This window comes from Castanea sativa, chromosome 8, assembly GCF_040712315.1.
Source record: "Castanea sativa cultivar Marrone di Chiusa Pesio chromosome 8, ASM4071231v1".
Taxonomy (NCBI): Eukaryota; Viridiplantae; Streptophyta; class Magnoliopsida; order Fagales; family Fagaceae; genus Castanea; species Castanea sativa.
This window is the reverse complement of record NC_134020.1, coordinates 48139589-48161353: the sequence shown is the minus strand read 5'-3', so window position 1 is coordinate 48161353 and position 21765 is coordinate 48139589. Positions and strand designations below refer to the sequence as shown.

At 32.6% G+C, this 21765-nt stretch overlaps 3 protein-coding genes across 4 annotated transcripts; 1 reads left to right on the top strand and 2 right to left on the bottom strand.

The window, feature by feature from the left end:
- On the bottom strand, nt 1-720 carry LOC142607612 (arabinogalactan protein 13). Its single transcript, XM_075779161.1, has one exon. The coding sequence runs from the start codon at nt 575-577 to the stop codon at nt 395-397; it is 183 nt and encodes a 60-aa protein (XP_075635276.1). The 5' UTR covers nt 578-720; the 3' UTR covers nt 1-394.
- A 10897-nt stretch (nt 721-11617) lies between these two features.
- On the top strand, nt 11618-14329 carry LOC142606691 (uncharacterized). The gene is made up of 6 exons (XM_075778025.1): nt 11618-11964; nt 12229-12292; nt 12436-12706; nt 13260-13530; nt 13653-13730; nt 14009-14329. The coding sequence occupies exons 3-6, from the start codon at nt 12438-12440 to the stop codon at nt 14057-14059; spliced, it is 669 nt and encodes a 222-aa protein (XP_075634140.1). The 5' UTR covers nt 11618-11964; nt 12229-12292; nt 12436-12437; the 3' UTR covers nt 14060-14329.
- Nucleotides 14330-15406: 1077 nt separating this feature from the next.
- On the bottom strand, nt 15407-18949 carry LOC142605623 (uncharacterized). Of its 2 annotated transcripts, XM_075777049.1 has the most exons (6): nt 18612-18949; nt 17310-17727; nt 16826-16900; nt 16618-16692; nt 16446-16502; nt 15407-15767 (listed from the first exon to the last, which is right to left on the bottom strand). In XM_075777049.1, the coding sequence occupies exons 2-5, from the start codon at nt 17618-17620 to the stop codon at nt 16460-16462; spliced, it is 504 nt and encodes a 167-aa protein (XP_075633164.1). In that variant the 5' UTR covers nt 17621-17727; nt 18612-18949; the 3' UTR covers nt 15407-15767; nt 16446-16459. The 2 variants fall into 2 exon arrangements, with proteins under 2 accessions (XP_075633164.1, XP_075633163.1); XM_075777048.1 differs by lacking the exon at nt 15407-15767 and having other exon boundaries at nt 16227-16502.
- Between the last annotated feature and the right edge of the window lie 2816 nt (nt 18950-21765).

Sequence of the window (21765 nt, the reverse complement as noted above, 5' to 3'; positions counted from 1 at the left end):
TTTTCAGAAGTGTAATATAATACAAGAATAGAATTTATTACATCAAATGGGATCACAGGTACAAATGAGAGGAAGATGAAGAAATCACACAATTAAATAAAATCTATATTACAATACCACCAAGAAACACATCAATCACAAGTCACAACCAAAGAAATCCCATCATAACATAATCAACAATAATTAACTTAACCTGAACCTCCCAAAAATAATGAAATAAAATCCCAACCCATTTGCCTCCTCTCTCACTCTCTCATATTGTCATGAAAAAACTCTAAACACAAAGTGAATTTAGAGAGAATGAAAAATGGGTTGGGATTGAAATGAAATCATCATGCTGTCGCTCTATGTGGGTCATTGGAATTGACCCATTATAGCTAGCAAGCTAGCTAGCTCAGAAGACCAAACCAAAAGCCAAAGCAACAAGAGAAGCAAAGAAAGTGGGCACAAAGATTGCAGCATCAGATGTTGGGCTTGGAGCTGGAGCCTCAGTAGCTGCAGCACCCTTTTGCACAGAAGAGATGGCCATCAAAACCACCATCAATGCCACAAAGAACTTCAACTTCATTGCCTCCATTTCTCTAAAATGCTGTGTGAGGAAAAAATAAAAAAAAGATTGCTTTTTTTTAGCTTCTAAGAGAGAAGTAAAAGCTCTACAATTCCTCCTTGGAAATGGGTTTTCTTTTGGCAAATGAGGAATGGTAGAAAAGCAGTGTAAAACAAAGGGTTTAGTTGGTGTTATTTATAAACCAGTCACAAAGAGAGAGAGAGAGAGAGAGAGAGAGAGAATGAACGTTGGTGGTGGCAATGTACAGGGTGGCTGTGTCATTGTTGCCATACAGCTGTCATGCATTGTGGGGTCCTCATCTTTTGCTGTCTTCTTTAACTACTGTTTTGGCTTTTTTGTGTGGATCATTATTCATTTCTCCACTATTTATTTATTTTTTATGTTTTTTTTAATCTCTTAATCTTGTCAATAATCACTAATGGGTGGAAATGGAATGATTATGATTTTTTTTTGCCTGTTTGGTAGGAATTAATGAGAAGTGATGAGTTGTTTGAGTTTCTTTCTAAGTTGGAACTTGGTTGGATGTGAATGTTCAAGCTTTGTTTTAGGTTTGTTCAAATTGGTTGTGCTATTTATCAAAAAAAAAAAAAAAATTGGTTGTGCTACAATGAACATGGGGACAATAGTGTCTTCATCAATTATATCCTTAAAATAATTGGCAATATTTTATAATTATAAAAATAACAATTTTTATCAGTATTATTATTGTTACGATTATTTCAAAGTTCAAACGAAAAGATTGGATTTGAATTTTGAAATTCAATCTCAATTTATTTCATTTGTGAATATTGGCAATTTTTAAATTTAGTTTTGGCTGAATTATATAATTACCCTTCATTTTCAAATTAGTTTCTTAGTTTGCAAATGAATGAATGATGAGTGCTATGTTTATATTATTTTCACAATAATTTTATAACAAATTTTAGGTGGTAATATTGCTATTAGTTCTTATTTAGGCTCACTATTAACACCACTCTTTTATCTGTTACTAACAATTTGTCGCATAAAATTTGTTGTAAAATTGTTATAAAAATATTGTCTATGATATTTTTTTGTTACAAATTGCTGCCACAAAATGTACAGTTAAAAAGACAAGTTAACATAGACACATTGAAAACCAGATCTAGAATCATCCAAAAAACATCTTCTTCATTTTCATCGAAAAATTGACTCAATATTATGTAAATTGTAAAGTCTTCTTTATTATTATCTCCTAAAATGTATAGGGGCATTACAAAGAGATTAAGAAAAGAGCCAATCACATGCCTTGCTCATTAGAAAAGGGTGGCCCATGCTTGAGAAAGTGACCAACCACCAAAGCTCTGATACTTTAGATGCACTGGGTTGTATTTTTTTTTACTAACATTAGGTATAGTATCTACTACCTAGATGATTTACTAAAGACACAAGAATCTTAGTGGCGTGTTTTGTGACATAGGAGCAAGAATGCTTTTTCCTCTCACATAATTTTTTCTTTTAATTTGCTTTCTTTTTTTTGGTAAATACAGTCAACACAGCAATCCTGTTTATTTGCTTTCAACTATTATATAAGCCAGGGCAATTTTTACTGTCCATTTTGATTTTGAAGGCCATTGATTTGAATGTGTTCTAGATGTTAAGCATGATAATAACAAGTTGTTCTTATTCGATTGCTGCCACATTTATGTTTTAGAGTAAAACTAAGAACATTATGAATGAATTATAAGCTGGATTCGTCACTAAAAATTTCCAAATGAAAAGGAAATGGTAACTGTTTGACACTTGCGTATTTGTGTGTACTTGTTGGATGACTGAATGAATGACTAGAGGTACCTAATTTGTGATAGAAACAAGTTGGTGCATTGTCTTCATCAAGTTGGAATCAGAAAGTATTTCACAAATCTTCAGACCCTTCCTTTGTTTAGGATGGTTTAAACTTTAAATTTAGTCCATCTTCAATTATTAATGATCTATCCAAGAGATTATAAGTTTTCAAATGATGCAAACTGAACGTTTAAGTTAAATTTTCTACCTTTTAATCAATCGGTTTATGCTTCTTTGTTTTCAAAATCTAAGGCCTGTTTGATCTCTACGTTGAAATTCACATTTTTACATTTTAAATAACATTACACACATTTCTACACATTTTTTTCACCCACTTGTATTTCAAAAAACTACAAAAATCTCATCTCAAACTACTTTATCAAACACCCCCTAAATATTGCATTGAGAGAGTCGAGGTGGTATAAGATATTGAAATAAACTATTACTATAATAAAACATAAAGCCTCCCAAAAAGCTTTATGGCAATAAATTAGATATTTTCGTAAATGCCCCAATTAAAAATAAGTAATTCAGCTTAAAAGTGCTGAGAGGTTATAATAAACTCCAGCAAAAAAAAAAAAAATAATAATCAAGGCGTGGCCTAAAATTTAATAGATTAACAGAAGCTAGTCTCATCTCATCCATGACTTCAGCAACCAGAACATGTTCACATTTTCCCATCAAAATATAAATAAAAAAAATGTTCACATTAGGGTTAGTTCTAAAAAGTGCATTTATTCTTGTAAACCATATATTGGTAATACCGTCTATTTTTGCTAGTAAATACTTGACATTTTATAGATGATGTGTTTTAATAGACACTACTTATCTAATGTTTTAAATCATTAACAGAAATATTAACAGAAATGAATGACAACGACAACGCCAATATGAAAATGAAATTATTCATAAAGCCAAATGTTTACTTAAGTCCTATATGAAAGTGCATCTCAGTTTCCAAAATAAGCACACGTAAACCAAAAAAAAAAATTATAGCCTTTAGTCGTGACTCCTTTTTTGAATCTACAAGTCAAGTAGGACATGCCTGCCTCAATCTGTACAAATGGTGTCTCTAGTTCTTTCTAGATCTATTTGACCGTTATGAAACTTGAATCTTACCAGAAATTACTTGGATTCTGCCAAGCTAAGGTTTCATTTGACCCTATTGCTTGGAACTTTGGAGGCTGCTAAAGTGATTCAAAAGTAGAATTCTTCTTGAAAGTGGTAACATTTTGAAATAAAGCATGGCTCCTTCTTTGTTATTTTCCCCATCATTTCCATTAGTTACTTTTTCTTTTTGGGCAAAACTTTCTTTTACATTTTGGTGATCACCAATTTTGAATAAAATTATGAACATAATTTCACAATTACTGTTACAGTTTATACTGATTAATGCATAATAAAAATAATGTTAGCGATAATTCTCTGTGAAAGAAATTATTATTCTAATTATAATTTATCACCTTAACGAGTTATGAAAAATATTGTATTCCTAATCTTAGAAATTTTTCTTGCCTGACCGTATTTGGAGATTAGTTCATACAAGGGGGAAGTATAGTGTGTTTAGCTGCAATCAACAATGTCTAATTTGGCAAATCAGTCCAAAACCATCACTTTTTGAGTTAGTATGGTCTTCTCCTAGAGTAATTTGCTTGCATAGTCATTAAAGAAAATACTAACACTTAGATTGTTTCGTCTTCTAATCCTAGATGCCGCACTTAGATTGTTTCTTCTTCTAATCCTAAATGCAAAACTAAGCTATTAGTCCCCCTTTTTTTTTTAGAGAAACAAGTTATTAGCCAATTTTTTTTAGAAATAATTATAATATGTTGTTAACTCCGCAGTTTAAACTATTTCTCCCGTAACTATTAGCCAGTTAATTTCATTAATTGAACCACTTTGAATATACATGTTATGGATCAAGATTTATTTATATTAGCATATGCATGCTCTATTTTAGAATGGAAGGAGTAGTCTTATGCATGCTCTATATTAAATATGCTGTATCTCTTCTTTTGTAAAAGGCTGTTGGATCTATTATGGCTGTAGTAACCAGTTAGAGATTTAAAAGTTTAAGATTCTAATTAAATGTTTGGATAAATAAAAGTATTCAATGATGAAACCAACAAGCGAAAAAGAATAACAAGAGCCAATTTCTGAAATTCAATCTACGTTTCTATGACTATCGAAATTAGTTCAAAGTCACTTAAAGTAGTACTATGTTACCATCCACGAAAGGTTGTACTTTATTGTTTGGTGTGGGCATAAAATAAAATTGGAGGTGATGAGCAGTTTTTTTATGGGATTCGAGTGAATATGAGAAACTGTTTAACGCATAGTAAGCGGTGGGATTATGCAAATATGGATTTGCAAAACATACTGATGTAGAACAGACAGTACGTGCCTTCTTGGAGCAGTAGGGGTGTAGGAAGTCATAATGCAATATCAAATGAGAGTGCCAGTAGAGGCCATCGAGGTGACAGTGTCGGAATTGCATGAAATTTGGTAAATTGAAGGGAAATGACATTCTAATCCAAATTCACAAATGCCATGAATGTCGCCAAAATTTAGGCGAATTCCTTCGTTAAGGCCTTGAAAATAGTGTTTTTGCTATTTATAGTAATATTTGTTTTTTCTTAATAACTTTTAGTTTAAAAGTCAAAATAAGATCCTGTTTGTTTTAGAACAACCCTTAAGGTCAATAGTTTATGGTTCTGCATTTAACTCAATTTTGTCATTTTTGGTAAATTTTGGTATTTTTGTCACCTAATCGTGTAATTAGTGCGAATTAGGGTTTTAGATGTTTTTTTCTCAGCATTTATATGTTTTGTAGCCGTCAGAGGCAAATTACTGTATCTCTTACCTCTACATTATGGTGATAAAAAAAAATGCTCTGCCATATGAATAGAATTAAGGAAAGAGAGCCATAATGCTTTTGCCACCTTTTCTATTTAGCTTACTACACTTTGATGTAAGACAATAATGATTTAGCTATATATTGAATGGAAATTTGTTTAGGTTTCTTTAAAAAAAAAAAAAAAGGGAAGAGAGTCTTATAATTAAATCGGACACGGATTAGGTCAAGTGCATCAATGCACTTGACCTGACACGATTTAAATATGCGTTTTTTGGTTTGGACATGTATCCAAGTAGTGTCATGCACTAGACCTAAACTTAACCTAATTCAATCAACGGTTTAAATATATGCAAAGGACCATATAGTATGTAGCAGTGTTCGATGGTAAAAAATCCGCCCTTATATTGCTAGATCAAATAAAGAAATTCCCCTATATCAATTGGTTTGATGATTGAACACGCTTGAGTCAAGTAAAGGATAAGGTAAAATTAGTCTATACAGTGTACACATCTCATTTCATTTAGAGGTTGGCATATAAGGATCAAGACTAGAAAACATAAATATGCAATTTGAAGGGAGAAAAAAGAATGAAGATCTTTTATTAACTTGGTTTCTAAAGCCATTCAGAAAAAGACTTTTCAAAATTGGAAAAATTGGAATCCAAGCTAAACCATTAGGTCAACATGCCTTTCAGTTCATAATGAGCTTTTTAATGAAGCATTGGCCCCTGGCCCTCCCTCAATAGATGATAATAATTATAAATTGGACCAAGGCAATTTATCTAACGTGTCATGGGAGTTAAGGAACAGTTTTATATTGACATCTTCTAGTTATATATTCAAAATGAAATCTTTATCTTTTATCTAAAAATCAAAATGAAAAGGAAATCATAATTGTTTGATTTGGATGGCAGAAAATTTTAAAAACCTAATTTTTATAACTGTTTGAGATATTTTTCTAGGTCATTGTAGTAGTATTACTATGCTATAATTAATATTTTTACTACACCTAAGTTTATGGACAGTCTTGGGTAGTTGGGTTTGTATTTCTCTCTATATTTTCTACTCAGGTCAATAGTAAAAATGTTACTTTTCAAGGACTGTGTTGTAGATGTAGATTGTTTCTATCTCATTCTCACACAATCTCAGTAACAATTCTAATAGCAACAATTATGTTGGACTATCTTATTTTCCCGCTTATTACAATGCAATTCATACTGGTTTGCATAGCATGCTTTAACAAATCATTCATTATTGCCATGAAGGTCTAGCTGATCAAAATTGGACTCCAACAATAACTCACAACCCAAATCAAGATTAAAGCTTTAACCTTCAGAATTTTTTGTTTTGGTTATATTTTTCGAAAGGATGAGAGTTGAGAGTTGAGATATTGCATCTAGCCAACTCCAAGTTCTTAAAACTCTTTTTAACATTTGGTTGAACTCAAAATTTGTTGTTTATTCTAAATAAGAGTGTGACCAAAAGATGTTGTACATAAAGCGTATAGTCTTGATAAATAAATAAATAAATAAATAAATAAATATATATATATATATATATATATATATATATATATATATATATATATATATATGTTGTTCTCAAACCTTAAATTCGACAATGGACAAGTTCACATGGTACCAGAAGATAATATGTGATTAATGATTCTCTTCTATATATGAAAGCCATGATCATCATGACTCGTGACCACCCTTTTATCTTTAACACCAACTCAGGAGGGCATATGGGCCTTAATTTGAACCAATGGTGTCAATGGCTTTTCTAGAGACCCCACCGACCGTTTGTGAATTGTGAATTTTAATGAGTCAGGAAACACAATTATATATTGTACCACAACCATAAAGTAGGATTCTTCTGGGCCTTGAATTTTGAAAACAAAAATATAGCTAAATGATCCAAAGGATCTATAAAAAAGAGCAACATCAGCAACAAAAACAAAAGGCATACTCTCAGCTCCTGAAATTTTTACTTTTGTTTATACATATATGTTTACTTTGGTGATGACATGACAAAAGAGATGTCTTTAAATCAGGTCACCGATTAGCTCACCTGCAATCTCAACGTCTCATAATAGTTAAAAAAAAAAAAAAAAAAAAAAAAAAAACTTCCACAAACCAAAGACTTCACCATGAAGAAAGCAGAGGAGTACTATATATGTTTTGGTGGTTGCTATTTTAAGTGACAAAAGTCAAAACCAAGTTATCAGTTGGTTGGTTTTCTGTAATTATTGAAACATTTTGTTAGGAGTGAATAGTAATATTGACTGCAAATTACAAAATATATAGTCTTATGAATTGATGTATCAACTTTTAAAATATAAAAGTAACTCAGAATTTATTTATTACACAGTTAATTACATTGATTACTACGAGACTTCTGTAGTAAAATTGGTAATATAGTTTTAATAATTTCGTTTTTGTTACTAGAAATCATGAAAATACACTTAGTGTACGTTTGACATAGATTATTTTTGCCAACTTATTATACTATTCAGCTTATTTTTACTGCTATTCATGGGTCTCACTGCGTTTTTTGGTTCCATTAATGAGTTTTACTATACTATTTAAACTAATTTTTACCTCTATCTACAATACTCTCAACAAAAAGCTTTCAATTTCAACAAAATAAGTGAAGAATGTATCAACATCAATATGTTGTGCTTGTGATAGGTGGTGGGTAATGTTTGATTTAGCCATACCACAAATATATATTCATGGAAGTAACAAAAGTTACAGAAGAAATGTGCTGCGTTTAATTTAAGAGAGAGAGAGAGAGAGGGGGGGAAAAACCCAGTACTTTAACTTTAAAAGGTATTAATATAATAAACTGAGAAGATTAATTGTATCAAGTTTTAAAAAATAAATTCCCTAAAAAAAAAACATAGCAAAAAAGTATAAATGAACAGAAAGAATGAAAATGATATGAAATGGACCCCAGAAATAGCTTGTAAATATTCTGATTGCCTGTGAGGCTTGAAATTGAATAATTTGTTGTGGTCTGAGTAAAAATTTTAGCCACTGTACAGTTTGCGTTCTTGACCACATTTTATCCATTGTACAGTTTGCATTTGGTGGTCAAGAACCAGACTTCCATCCACAAGATTCATTTCATAGAAAATTGATGATGATGACGATGACAACGATTCAATAAATTATGAACTCAAAACTAACAAATTCTAGTTTAAGATAATCCTTACATCAGTTACATGTATGTTTATTTGAACGATATAATTGTTGCTAAAATTCACATGATAAATTCTATTTGGTAACGTTTGTCTAACATCGTTACAAAAAGAACTATTTATAATGAAACCCTCTCCCCTAAAGAAGTTTAAGAAACAAAGTTTCTCTGTTTTTTTATTTACCAAAAAAAAAAAATTGCTTTTAATACTCTTTTTATTTATTTTATTTTTTTAAAAAAATCTATTTTCCTAAATAATTGGATTTTGTGAAAAACTTTTGGGGTTGATTTTAATTTTTAATTTTTAATTTTTTAAAAGACAAATATCTATTCAAACGACATTTTTGCCTTAACATTCCAAAATCTTGCCTCTATGGCTACATTTCAGAAAAATCATACCTTCTTAATGTTGTTTTTAAAAATTATTTTTTTATTCCAAAACTAGAAAATAATAATTTTTTTTATAAAACTTGAAATAAATCTTTTTTTTTTTGGAAAAGATACTTGAAATACTAAATCTTAGAGCCTCAATTCCTATGCCATATATGCACGCAAGAAAGTGAGATATGATGATTCTTGGACATGCAGATCTTCAATACAGAACTGTTCCTAGAACTTCATAATTATGAAGTATAACTTTTGGGGGGGGGGGGGGGGGGGGGGGGAATATTGCCCAACAACAGGTCCACAGCCCATTACAGCTTCTTTCAATTCCAAATTCCTAACCAATATGGAACCAAGGTGTTCACAATTGACTCTTGCTTTTTCTTTCTGTTGGATAACAAGATCATTCTTAATGGAAAATATATGATACTTGAATGAAAAGATCATCATGATGGGATGGGACAAAAAAAATTCTTTCCTTTTCTAGGCTTGATGATCTAGTTTCTTTCTAATGCCTACTATAGCTATGTGCTTACCAAAGGAGACTTCTGCTCTATGGTCCAACACATTCAGTCGTACATTGGGTGGCATTAGGAGTTTTAGACAGAACAGAAGTCATACTTGACCCCACTGTGTTAGAAAGATATTGGTGGCATTTGAAGACTTCTTGATAACCTTATTATATGTATGAATTTAAAGTAGGGTATTGGTTCCATGATGATGAGCTAATTAGAACTATGAGTATCAAGTTATAATAAAAAGAGAAATGAATCAGAATTTAGAAATTTTGCTTTGACTAAGGTAACTTGGAAGTAACAACTTATAACTTTGTGGATGGTAGTAAAAGAAGGTACAACTAATCAAATAATACTTTTTGCTCAAATATTATTTTGTTGAAAACTGAAAATGTTGTATCAAAATAATTTTTAAATGTGTGAATAGTGCCGTGAGACTCATTTTTAATGAAAATTTTGTTGAAAAATGAGGTTTGTAGGTCCCGTGAACAGTGCACGAGATCCACTGAAAAACGCGTTAAAAAAAAAAACGCAAAACGCAGATGCTAGGGACTAGAAACGCAATCCAAATGGAGCTTTAAGCACCATATGAAAGAAAATAAGTTAGTTTTGACATATCAAAACAGAAGAAGAATGATAAATCTGACTGCACTAGCTTCTTTGCCCACTATGCCCAAGATAAATCTAAAACTAAGCTTGAACTTAGCCCACTTAATCCAGAGCAAACTATAAAATGCAACTATTTTCTGTGCAAACATATTTGTCAGAAAACTTAGTTTAAGATGGCCCAAATAAGATTCAAAGTTCAAACCATTAAATGGGCTTGATCTCCAAAGGAAGGAGCATGGGTTAGGCCCATATTTTCTCTCATTCTTCATCTTTGAGTCAAATTTGGGCTGCTCTTAATGTAATTCAACTGCCCAATTGACAGCCCAGTACGATGAGTCTGTCCATTGGAAGTGCGAACTGGATTTATAATTTTTTTTTTTTATGAACACTGAATTTATAATTCAGAACTAATGTCCTCCGAATTTTTTATCTTAAATTCTAGGTATACCATTTGACTATAGAGATACTTTACTATTTTCCCTAACTCTCTTTTTTATTTTACTTTATTTTTATTTTTTTTGTTGGGTAAATGCGGGGGGTTTGAACCCCCGAGTTATAGGATACTTATAAATCGGGTACCAACTCGCTTAGAAATGGCGGTGGTAACTCTCTTTTTTATTGACTGCTAAATCTCTTATCTGGGTCATGTGTATAAAGAAATTAGGGCAAAATTTTCATTGTGTTATTGTATGTCACATAATTATGTTTAATTATAGTTAAAGGGAGATAACGCTATTTGTACTATATTGATTAATACAATCACTTAGTTAAATATAATTGAAAGATGTAAGGTGATAATGCTAAGAAATTGCATCTAATTTTTATCTAATAAACATACAAACCAACTAACATTAAAGGTAATGGATCTTCCAAGGTCCAAAGGTGTTTACCTTGAGTGTCTTTTTATTTTTGATCATGTACTTTTGTAGGGATGTCATTGCTCAAATGATCCTTTGCTATATTGAGGACACATTACTTCTAAAAAAAAGGACATATTACATAAATAAATTAAGATTCCTTTTAATATTTTTTTGAAAATCTTAAAAAAAAAAAGAGTATAAAACTATGTTCCATATATAACTTTTAATAGATACAATAGAATTTGAACAAAATGATGTCCGCATTCAATGATAATTACTTTTTATAGGTGTTTTTTATGTAAAACAATTACTTTTTATAGTTGATATTACCATAATAATATAATTACATCTTACATACAAATTTAAAAAAAAAAAATTGACTTCATTATCTTATCACTTTAAACAAAGACAGAACAACACCACCGTGATATCATTAAATTCTGAATTCTTGACTTGGAATCATAGTGACATTACAAGGTCATCTCTTTGGGGGAACCCCACCACATAAGCTTTTTTATCTTTTGCAACTTTGAATTCAGGGATTAGGATTTGTATCATTTAGCAGTTAGCACTTTGTATTTTTTTCTGGGTTAGTATATAGCAGTTATATGAATCAGCTTGTACAAAATATTGTCAAAGTCACGTGCTCTAAGTCGTTGTCACGTGCGCTTATATAGACACAACAAGGTGAAAGATAGAAAAGAACATACCCCAATCCAAAAAAGCCTCCCTAACTCCAACTCCTTCCAAGCACCAATGGCCAATAGGCAATGCCAAACAGTTGGAGGGAAACTCATCTGACCGTCCATTTTTCATCCTACGGTCATGATCAATTCCAACCTATTTCCCATACAAAATGGTGAGTTAAAAAAACACATTGTAAAGGTTTTTAGAAGTAAGACAGAAAAACCAAAGTAGGGTGAAAGGAAGAGAAACAGAACAGAGAAAAACAGAGAGAGAAAGAGAGAGGTTTGTGTGTAGAATTGATTACACAATAAGCGCTGGTTTTTTTAATTTCTATACCTCTCAAAGCTCAAACTAACACATACCCAGAAATGTTACAACTTTGATCTTTTGAGTAAATTTCCTCTGAGAAAATACAAAAAGTCTTTCTTTCCAACTCTCTCTCTCTCTTTCTGCCATATGTGAATGAAGAAGTCTCATCCTTGTAATCCTTCTCTCTCTCTCTCTCTCTCTCTCTCTCTCTCTTTCAATCTTTGTGCAGTTATGGATTGTTTGGTTGCCTAGAGAAAAGAGATGAGAAGCAAAAATATTTGCAGTTCTGATTGGATTTCAAAATTCTATATTCTTATTTTCTCACAGCAACCAAACGGAGTTGTTTACTCTGTTGCTTTGTTCTGGTTTTCTCTTTTCTGTAAATGCTTTAGGATTTCATTGATGGGGTTATTGCTTTTTATCTTTGAAAATGCAGGCTGATTTTGATGATTTGAGACAGGTTTCAGAGACCCCATTTGTGCTATCCTTTAGATCTTGAGGTCAGTGACCACTTTTTCTTTCACAGATTGCTACAATTTGTTCTCACAAAAAATTTCAATTTCTCAGTATTCTTATGAGTTTCAGAGAGAAAACCCAAATGGGTATTGGCTAATTTGTAGAAAGTTTTGGTCTTGTTTTACAGAAATGGAAAAAGAAGCAAAAAGTCATAGAGCGAATAACAACAACAACAACAACAACGGCAACAATAACAACAACAATAGAGCTACTGAGACAGACTTTGGGTTGCAGTGGGGGAATAGAAAGAGGCTTAGATGTGTGAAAGTCAAAGACCAAAGCTTAGCCAACAAATCAGATTGTTTGGGGAAGAAGAAAATTACTTCTCGCGTTGATCGCCGGGTGGTTAGCGCTGCCGAGAAAGAATCAGTTTCTCCACAGCCCCATCGAATCAATAAGTAAGAAAAACCAAAACCCAGATGAAATTTGAAAGGAAAATTCTTAATTTCTCTAAGGAAATGTGAGAATTTGAATGCAAAGTTTATATCTTTTACTTTGATTTCTTGGGAACTAAATGGGTGGTAGAGAAAGTTTCAAGCTTTAGGAGGCTTAGAGAAAGGGAAATAGAGGAAGAATGTTGGAGTGGCTGTGCTATTGGGTTAGATCCATGAAGATCATTTGATTTATTCCCTTTCTTACATTGGCTATTATCATCATTATAAGGTTTGATTGATTTCATTATGTTAGCTTAATTGATTGCTTAAGAAAGTAAATGAAAGAAAAAGGAAGTGTAATTTGATTTATACGCTGATTGATTGCTTAGAAAAGGTGGGAAAAGAAACATACAACAATAGGAATCATATTGCAGTTGTTGTTGGAGTTCTTGTTACTGTACTGTCATATGAAAGTATTTTTTACTGTAATGTTATGTGATTTTTTTTTTTCATAAAACCAAATTTAATCATTTGGAGAAGTAAAGTGCTGAACTTCCTGTTCCTTTTTGGTCCTTAGGAACTCTGACTCGCCAATGAATAACCGGAAAGTGTTGGTGACATCGCCAGAGAAGGAAGATCGATATTACACAACGAGGGGTTCTTTGGGATTGGATGATAATGGAAAGGTGTTGTTGGATCCTGTAAAGGAGGATAGAGGGGTTGTTTGGCCGAAGCTGTTTATTACACTGTCTAGCAAAGAAAAGGAGGAGGATTTTATGGCTATGAAAGGGTGTAAGCCTCCTCAGAGACCCAAGAAGAGGGCTAAGTTGATACAAAGAAGCTTACTTGTAAGTCTCTTAGTCATACCCGTGCGAAATCTTCATTTTTTTTGTTATGAAAATTAGGCAGGGAACAAACTTTGTGACTTGGGTGTGTGTTTGTCTTTATTTTTTCTTGTATTTTCTTGCAGTTGGTCAGTCCAGGTGCATGGCTATCGGATCTGTGCCAAGAGAGGTATGAAGTGAGGGAAAAAAAGGCTGCAAAGAAGGTACTACTTACTCTCTATCTCTTGTTGTGGTTGTTTAATGCTTTTCTTAATGCAGTCTTGGTTGCTAAGAAAATTCAGGAGAAGTGAAGAAAATCAAATTAAACATTCAATATTGGATACTCAGGATTTGTAAAAGCTCTAACCACTCAACCTGAACTTTGACTCATGAATTTTCTTTTACTTTTACCCGTGTTCTCTGAGCAACCAAATGTAGGGTATATAGATAACACTCATACAGTTGTTAAGAGGGTATGTGATTTGGCTAAAATGTAATGCAGAGACCCAGAGGATTGAAGGCAATGGGAAGTATGGATAGTGATTCAGAATAAGAAATTCAGATGAATACAGAAGCAGGCAGGGAAAATTGATTTTTTTTTTTTTTTTTTTTAAATTTTTGTAGTTAGATGAGAAGTAGAGGGAGAGAAGAAAAAGGAAAGGAAGAAAAGAATTTTGTTGATGAAAAGGGTCTCTCTCTCTCTCTCTCTCTCTCTCTCTCTCTTATCTTTTTTGTTTCTGTAGAAATTTCTCTGCCAATTTTAACTTTTTGGAAATAATTTTCTTCATTTTTTTTTGACATGGACTTTTTCCTTTTCCTTCAATGCTCCCTTTGTCTACTTGTGGCGTATGCTTTGCATTCTATTCTGCTTTATTTCATTTCACGGGTACCCAAGAAGGTGCATTGCACTTGCATATACATGGATATATTAACAAATGGCTTAGATTTTAGATTGAGTTATCCAACCTTTGATTCCTTGCCACTCAAAAGAGAAGGGTTATCACAGAATCTGATATTTCTATGCCTTATGGATTGGCATTCAAATTAATCAATGCAGTCAGATGAGGCAGAATTTAGTTTTTATTTTCAGTTCTTCGTTTTGGGCAACAGAGGCAGAGAGGATCACCTATTTTAGATGTTCATGGGTAATGCATAATCTGACATACAAAAAATGTTGGAGGAAGCTACCTAAAAACCTTAAAGGACAATTCCTGCAAATATTTATTGGTCTGGGTTCAGATTTGGGAGCTTCGGGAACAAATTCACAAGAATTTTTCATAAAATTAGCTTTAAAACTAATTTGATAATGTAACCTTTGGAAATAATGGGAATTACTGACAGTGCACTCCACATTTTTTGGGGGCAGACATTCCTCATAAATTTGTTATATTTAATATCATCTGACTGTGAGACAAGTCAAAGCCACAAATACACAAATGGCTTTAAAACAAAGACACAGATGGACTGAGAAGAGATAAGACCATTAACAAACTAAATTGACAACGCCCCATATTCAAATTCCATCAACCTGAGTAAGTGTCCACTAATTTCATATCTGCCGTCAAGTAACACTGTACGAAGCTAAGGGAAAAGATGACAATAACAAGAATAAAACAAGGCAATATATACAGTTTTGCGCCCACTAGTTCAGTGACAATTGTACGAAGCCAAGGGAAAAGATGACAATAACAAGAATAAAACAAGGCAATGTATACAGTTTTGCACCCCACTAGTTCAGTGACAATATACTCCTTTCTATTTAACCAAATATTATTCTTTATTACTCATTTCAGTAGAGCACCTAATTCCATCCCAGGAAAGACGCCAAAGTATTAGTTCTCTAGCTTTTTTTCTTTGCAACCAAAAAAAAAAAAAAAAAATGCTTGGAATATACTCTCACTACCAACCACCAGTAGCTTGGTCATATATAATCTCCCCAACAAAGAAGAGATTTGAGATTTGGAAAAATATAATGAAGAGTACTCTAATTAATCTACCAACCAGCTGAGAAGTAGACTGATTGATCTTGCCAAACCTTGGCATTTAATTAGTTTGTAGTGATCCCTTATCTACCGAAGCTTGTCTTTATCTTACAATGCCATATGTGGCGAGGCTTTTTGAGATATCTTCCTCTACTTTTCAACTAAGTTTATAGTGCTAACCACAATTTCAGAGTGCACTTTTGGTCACCTTGTCAACTAAGTTCATACTGCTAATCACAATTTCGGAGGGCAGTTTTTGTGGGTACATAATTCAGCCCCCTGCAAATAAGAATTCAAAGTGTAATTAATTTAAGGAATGAAACTAATAAGTTAAATTACTAATATGGTAGTTAAATGGGCAAACTTCAACTTACTTTCTCAATTATTAATTTTGTCAATTTAGTCCCTTAAACCTTTAAAATCAAGTCAATTCCATCATTAGGTCCTCACTATTTGAATTTTAACAGAATTAATAATTGAAAGTGACTTGAATTCAAATTTTAAAATTTTCTATAATAATCTTTTAATGTCTATTTTATTTGGCTTGTCAGTTAATTCTGTTAAAATTTAAATAAATAGGAGATCAAAGAATAAACCTTGATTTTGAAACTTCATATATGGACCAAATTGAACTTTACCCAATGGTTGAAGGACGAAATTAGATATTAAAAGTAATATAACTAAGTTTCTCTGGCCAAAAACTGCAAAACGAGTGGACTTTTTTGGAGTGCCAAACCAGACCAAAATTGATGCCAATAATTCACTGTCAGGGCAACAAATTCAGACCCCATAGGAGCAAACTGAGGTCGGTATGTTTCTATTTAGTTACTGCTTAAAAAAACGTTACTGCTAAGGGGACAAAATGAAATAAAAGATGACACTTAATGCATAACAGATGTATAGTTAACACACTACAAAATTTGCAAATATTTTTAGGATGATTTGAATCAGAATTACTGATTGAGTCATCTTTATTCTTCTTTGGCCTTGCCCTCTTTTGGCTTCTCTTCATTCCTGCACAATTGATCTATTTGTTATGAATATAAATCCATGAGAAGCATGACAAACAAAGACACATCAACTCATGCACATAATTGCACAAGTCTGTGAGCATACACAGAGAACGTACCAGTTGTTCTCTTTTAGTGACTGATCTGTCACCTTTCTTGGCCAACCTCCTTGTCGCTTTTGCTTCTCCACATACCTTCATTGTTAAAATTGTAATTTATTGACTAACTACGTGTACATGAGAAGGATACACACAAATATACATGTGAGAAAATGCACAAGCACACTTTGCATACAAGAGAGAGAGAGAGAGAGAGAGAGAGAGAAACCAATCAGTCCAATAGAAATAATTGTCTTGCCACCTCTTCGATCTTCCTCTCTTCGGCTTCTGATTTTGTTTGTGCCTTCATGGTTGAGATTTTATTCTTTATTACTAGTCCATGTGCACATACATAGGGAAAGAATCACAAATGGTGGGAATTATCCAACAGATATATATATATATATATATATATATATATATATATATATATATATATAATCATTAGAGCATCACATGGAAATAGTTTATTCCATGTATTCTCTCTCTCTCTCTCTCTCTCTCTCTCTCTTAAAATGTTCTCATTTATGTGTTAACATTCAAATGAAGATCAAGATGGAATCCTCAAATACAAAGCCCTAAAGTAAATTATTACAAGCTCTCACTTTCTATCAATGAACTTGTAACATCAAAAGTTACTCGTAGTAGTAAAAATCATTATGGGCACTAGAAGGCATAAAAAAGCTTGTGTATGTTTGGGTGAGGGTACTAACTGAACAGGCCTGTTGTCATCAGCTGACTGATAATTTCCCTGCTTCCTTTTCCTTCCCCTTCTCGGCTTCTCCAGTGGCTCAACAATTTTCTCATCAAAGGTGATCTGTTCCTGTTTTTCATGCCTCTGCGGGCTATAAAATGGAGGTGAAGGAGGAACTGATTCATAGTTTACAACGCAATTAATGATATTGTTTCCCTGCCAATCAACATCAAGCATTTCTGTTGCTGCCATCTTTACTTCTACTATTCCATCTTTATCATTTACATCTATTGCATTTTCCTCTGCAACCTCTGGTGTTTCATTTTCCATTGCCACTTGCACAGTTATATTTTTCTCTTCCACTGCTATATTTTTGTCTTCCGCTTTGACCTCCCACTGATGGTACAGTTTCCTCTTCTTTAATGGTAGCTTCTCTCCTGATTCAGAACACCTCTCAAGGAGTAAAATAAAGACACAAGACACTTCGCTGTATTGTTGCCAAGAAACAATAAAAACTTGGAGCTAATAAGAAACCATATCAAAATGTGTTTGTATGAATTTAACTTCAAAATAGGCAGCCTTTTGGTGGTGGTGGCCTTGTATAATTATTCTTCTTTCAATCTTGAATTAAACTGTCTAAATATTTCTAAATGATATTTCTACCGTCCATGTATATCTATGAAAAATTTTTAGATATCAATCAATATCACAAGTTGATTGACATTAAATTCCTTAATTTTATCTAGTTAACAACATTGGCAAGATGGCTCTCGCTGTAAGTCTTTCCTTTTTTAGGTCAGGAACTGTAAGTTCGAGTTTGAAGACCACAAAGCTCTTGACCCTTCTCAATCTAAATGCTCGCTACTGTCATTGAGCCTGGAAATTCTTTTGGGCCTCAACAGATTTAAATTAGTAAAGATGATTTTCTTGTGCAAAGAACACACCCCACCCCAAATCAGTGTTTTGGATGAAACTCTTAGTTGTTCAGCCACACAGGAGGGTTTTTATCAACTAGAGAAAAAGCAAGAAGAATCCCGTGATATAATGATTGCTCATTTATACTTTATCCACTGTGCCATACAATACGTAATGAATCCTACATTTTTGGATGAAGTATATTCTTTTCAACCAAAATGTGCAAACTGGTGAAAATGAGCTATGCAGAAATTACATTTCTTATACAATAGATACTCCTAATATGAGATAGATTTAGAGAAGTGCAGAACAATTTTCAGGTTTGAGATGAATTGAGAAAATCGAATTCCACATGATTCAATATGATCTTGTGGCACCACTACTTAAAAATGAACATACATTTTACCTATTTCAGAGAAAGCTGAAGGCAGGGCAATGTCAACTGTAACAGCAACATTAGAGCTCTCTCCATAACTGTGACAGGGAAAAGTCTCTTTAAGTTAACAGATCTCATGTGGTAGATTGAATTCTGTAATCCAAAAGCAAAGAACTGGTACACCAAATATATTGTGAAAAAAGAACCAGAATATATTGAGAACCACAACATTGTCAATGAGAAACAGAGATTGCTTATATATTTATGAATCAAAGATATTGAGAAACTTAATCCATCGTAAGTGAAGCACTGGAATAAATGTATCACATCAATTAATTTATGGATTTTAATAGCATCACAATGGCAAATGGGGAAATGTTTATATTTCCCAAACTATATTGAATAATCTGCATTCAAATTTAGGTAAATAATGATAAGATACATAAATAAAAAAGATACATATTTACCCCGGTGTGGCACATAAAGGCATTTCTTTTGTTTCATCTGTCTTCCCTTGTTGTCCTTGTGAGACCTATATTGGATATAGGTTCAAAATTTTAACTTGTAGAAGATCAAATGAATCTTTACCAGAATTGAACAGAGCTAGGTGGTGGTTGAACAAGCTGTAGTGAGGAATTCAAGATGTTTTTTCTTTTTTCTTTTTTGAATAAAGAGGAATTTAAGATGTTGACAAAAAAGACAATGAATAAATAATTTGGGACAATTAGAACTTGATATACTAAAATTTCTTAAAAGAAAAGGAAGAAAATGACATCAATTACTGGACTTAAATTGTTCTGCATGCAGCTGTCCATATCTTTCTCCTCCCTGACACAATTAAAAGAATTCAATCCCCTAGTGATTGTTGGTTCCATATTACCATGTTGGTTCTTTCTTGATTCTTGAGCTATAGGTTTTTCCAATGGAGAACATGACCATTTAATGCGCCTCCTCTCTTTTCCTACCAAGAAATGCCTGCCGCGTGAACCTTGTGAAAGGAGATGTGCAGACCCAGTTATAGGTGCATATTGAGGAGGAGGAGGAAAGGAAGGCCAACTATTTCTAATTCTCATATTTTGGAAAATGATAGTATTTAGAAAGGAACAAAGGTGAAAATTTAGGGATAAGATTCTGAAATTTGTAGAGGGATGCTGGTGAGTGATACAAAGAAGAGCAATTTAAAGTAATTGAATCACCTGAGGATGAGAGACTGCTGTAACGTGGAGCTTTGTTATTAATTACGTGGCGCATCAATTGCATTGAGCGCACGCGTGGTACCAAACAATTTTCATTTTGTACCATGTTGCATAAAGTAAACACGGACAGATAATTGCCACGACTGGCATTGTGCATGAGACTATCTGCAGTGCAAAAGCATATGAGGGATTGATCTTATTATTACCCTTACAGCAATTTCTTTTTAGTGCTAAATTAAATAATCAACAGTTTGAAACTTGAAGTTCATACCTCACTCAGAACGATATTTTCAATTGAAGTTTATCCTATTACTCACTTGGCATTATAAAACTAAAAATTTTAGGTTAAATTACTGTACATGGATAAGTAGGACATTGATTGTGTAGGGGAAAAGCACAAGCAGCATACTAGCAATGGACAAGCAATTATAATAAATAGGTAACATAAACTTAAAATGAAATAAGCACATTGTAGTCATATTGTCCTGCCTCGTATCTATCATTTTTTAAACAGATTAAGTAAAACATTTAAGAGATGAAATTTAATAAGATATTTGACATATATGCATAAATATTCTTCCAAGAAGGACATATACAATTACAGAAAGTTCAGATGATCATTGAAGCAATGAAAGAATCCCAAAAAGGTTCTAATGTTATAGAAAACATACCTTAACTCTATAGCAACAATACTGTCCCATGGGCATGCAAAACACATTACTGACTGGTAAATTTGGTCCAAGTAGACCACCATGCAATTTGGAGCAGTTGCAAAGCATCAAATTTTAGTTATATTCTCTGCTTTACCAATTTAATCATCTGAGGCAATTCTTTCACCTCCAAGAAAGATATATACGAAATACCAGCATGCTAATGCTATTAATACATATTCTAAATGGTGTATAACAAAAGTTTTTGGCAGCCAATTCGGGCTGGCAATGTGCTCAATCTTGTACTGAATATAATCAGTATTTTATGAAAGCATAGAGTTTCTTCAAGATTGTCCTGCATAATTTTTTTTATCCATATTTTCCATTTTATGATAAAATCAATTCCAATTTCAAGCAATCTCTGCATAATTTGGTTTTCAGTACTTAAATTTTGAACTGCACTTTACGAGGATTATTAGTACCAACTACCAACTACCAACCAACCATACAAAGTTCAGGATTCTTCTCTTACGAATTTATGATTCTACATTACACCGTCTTTGAACTTGTTTGCATCAATATGTCACTCGCTTATGGAAATTTCTGTTTTTTGTTTGTTTTCTTAGAAATTGCGTAAAGTGGATTAAAAAATCTTATCTGTTATCCCAAATTAAAACACTATTCAGAACACTCAAAATTTCATAGCCAACATTGTACTTCCATAAAGGTGCAACTTGTAGATCTCATATACTATCTGGCAACTGGGAAGTTTTAGTCCAATATTTGGCTAGAGCCCCTTGTAGTAGTAAATTTTCTCATGAGATGAGGATATATGATATTTAGAGAACTAAACGCGTAGCCTATTGATGAATTACATGAGTGTACAAAGCATTCATCGAAGTCCATTGTTTTCCAACTGTTAATTGTTAAAAGTTTCTGATCAATGGTTGTAGATGTGATCTGATGCATTAAGTAAGGTTTTATGAGCATTCAACCTCCTAATCATCTATTGTATTAGTCAATTAAGATCCAAATGGAGAAAACTGGTAACATTGGAAAAAAAAACTTCTTTTATAGAAGTTTTGTCTCACATTAGAAAACTTAACCATTCTTCAATTAGATAGAGTGGCCTTCAAAAATACTCTAGTTCATCAGAAAAGGGCCTTTAACATGAGACTCATAAATTAAATCCAGAATAAAGACAGTACTTTTAAATGACAGAATAAATTCAGTCATTAGAAGTATCAAATTGAGCACATATTTCATAGAATATTTTTACTGTGTAAGTTCTTTTTTCTTTTGTTTTCTTTTGGCCAAAGCATAAGAACATATCTTAAA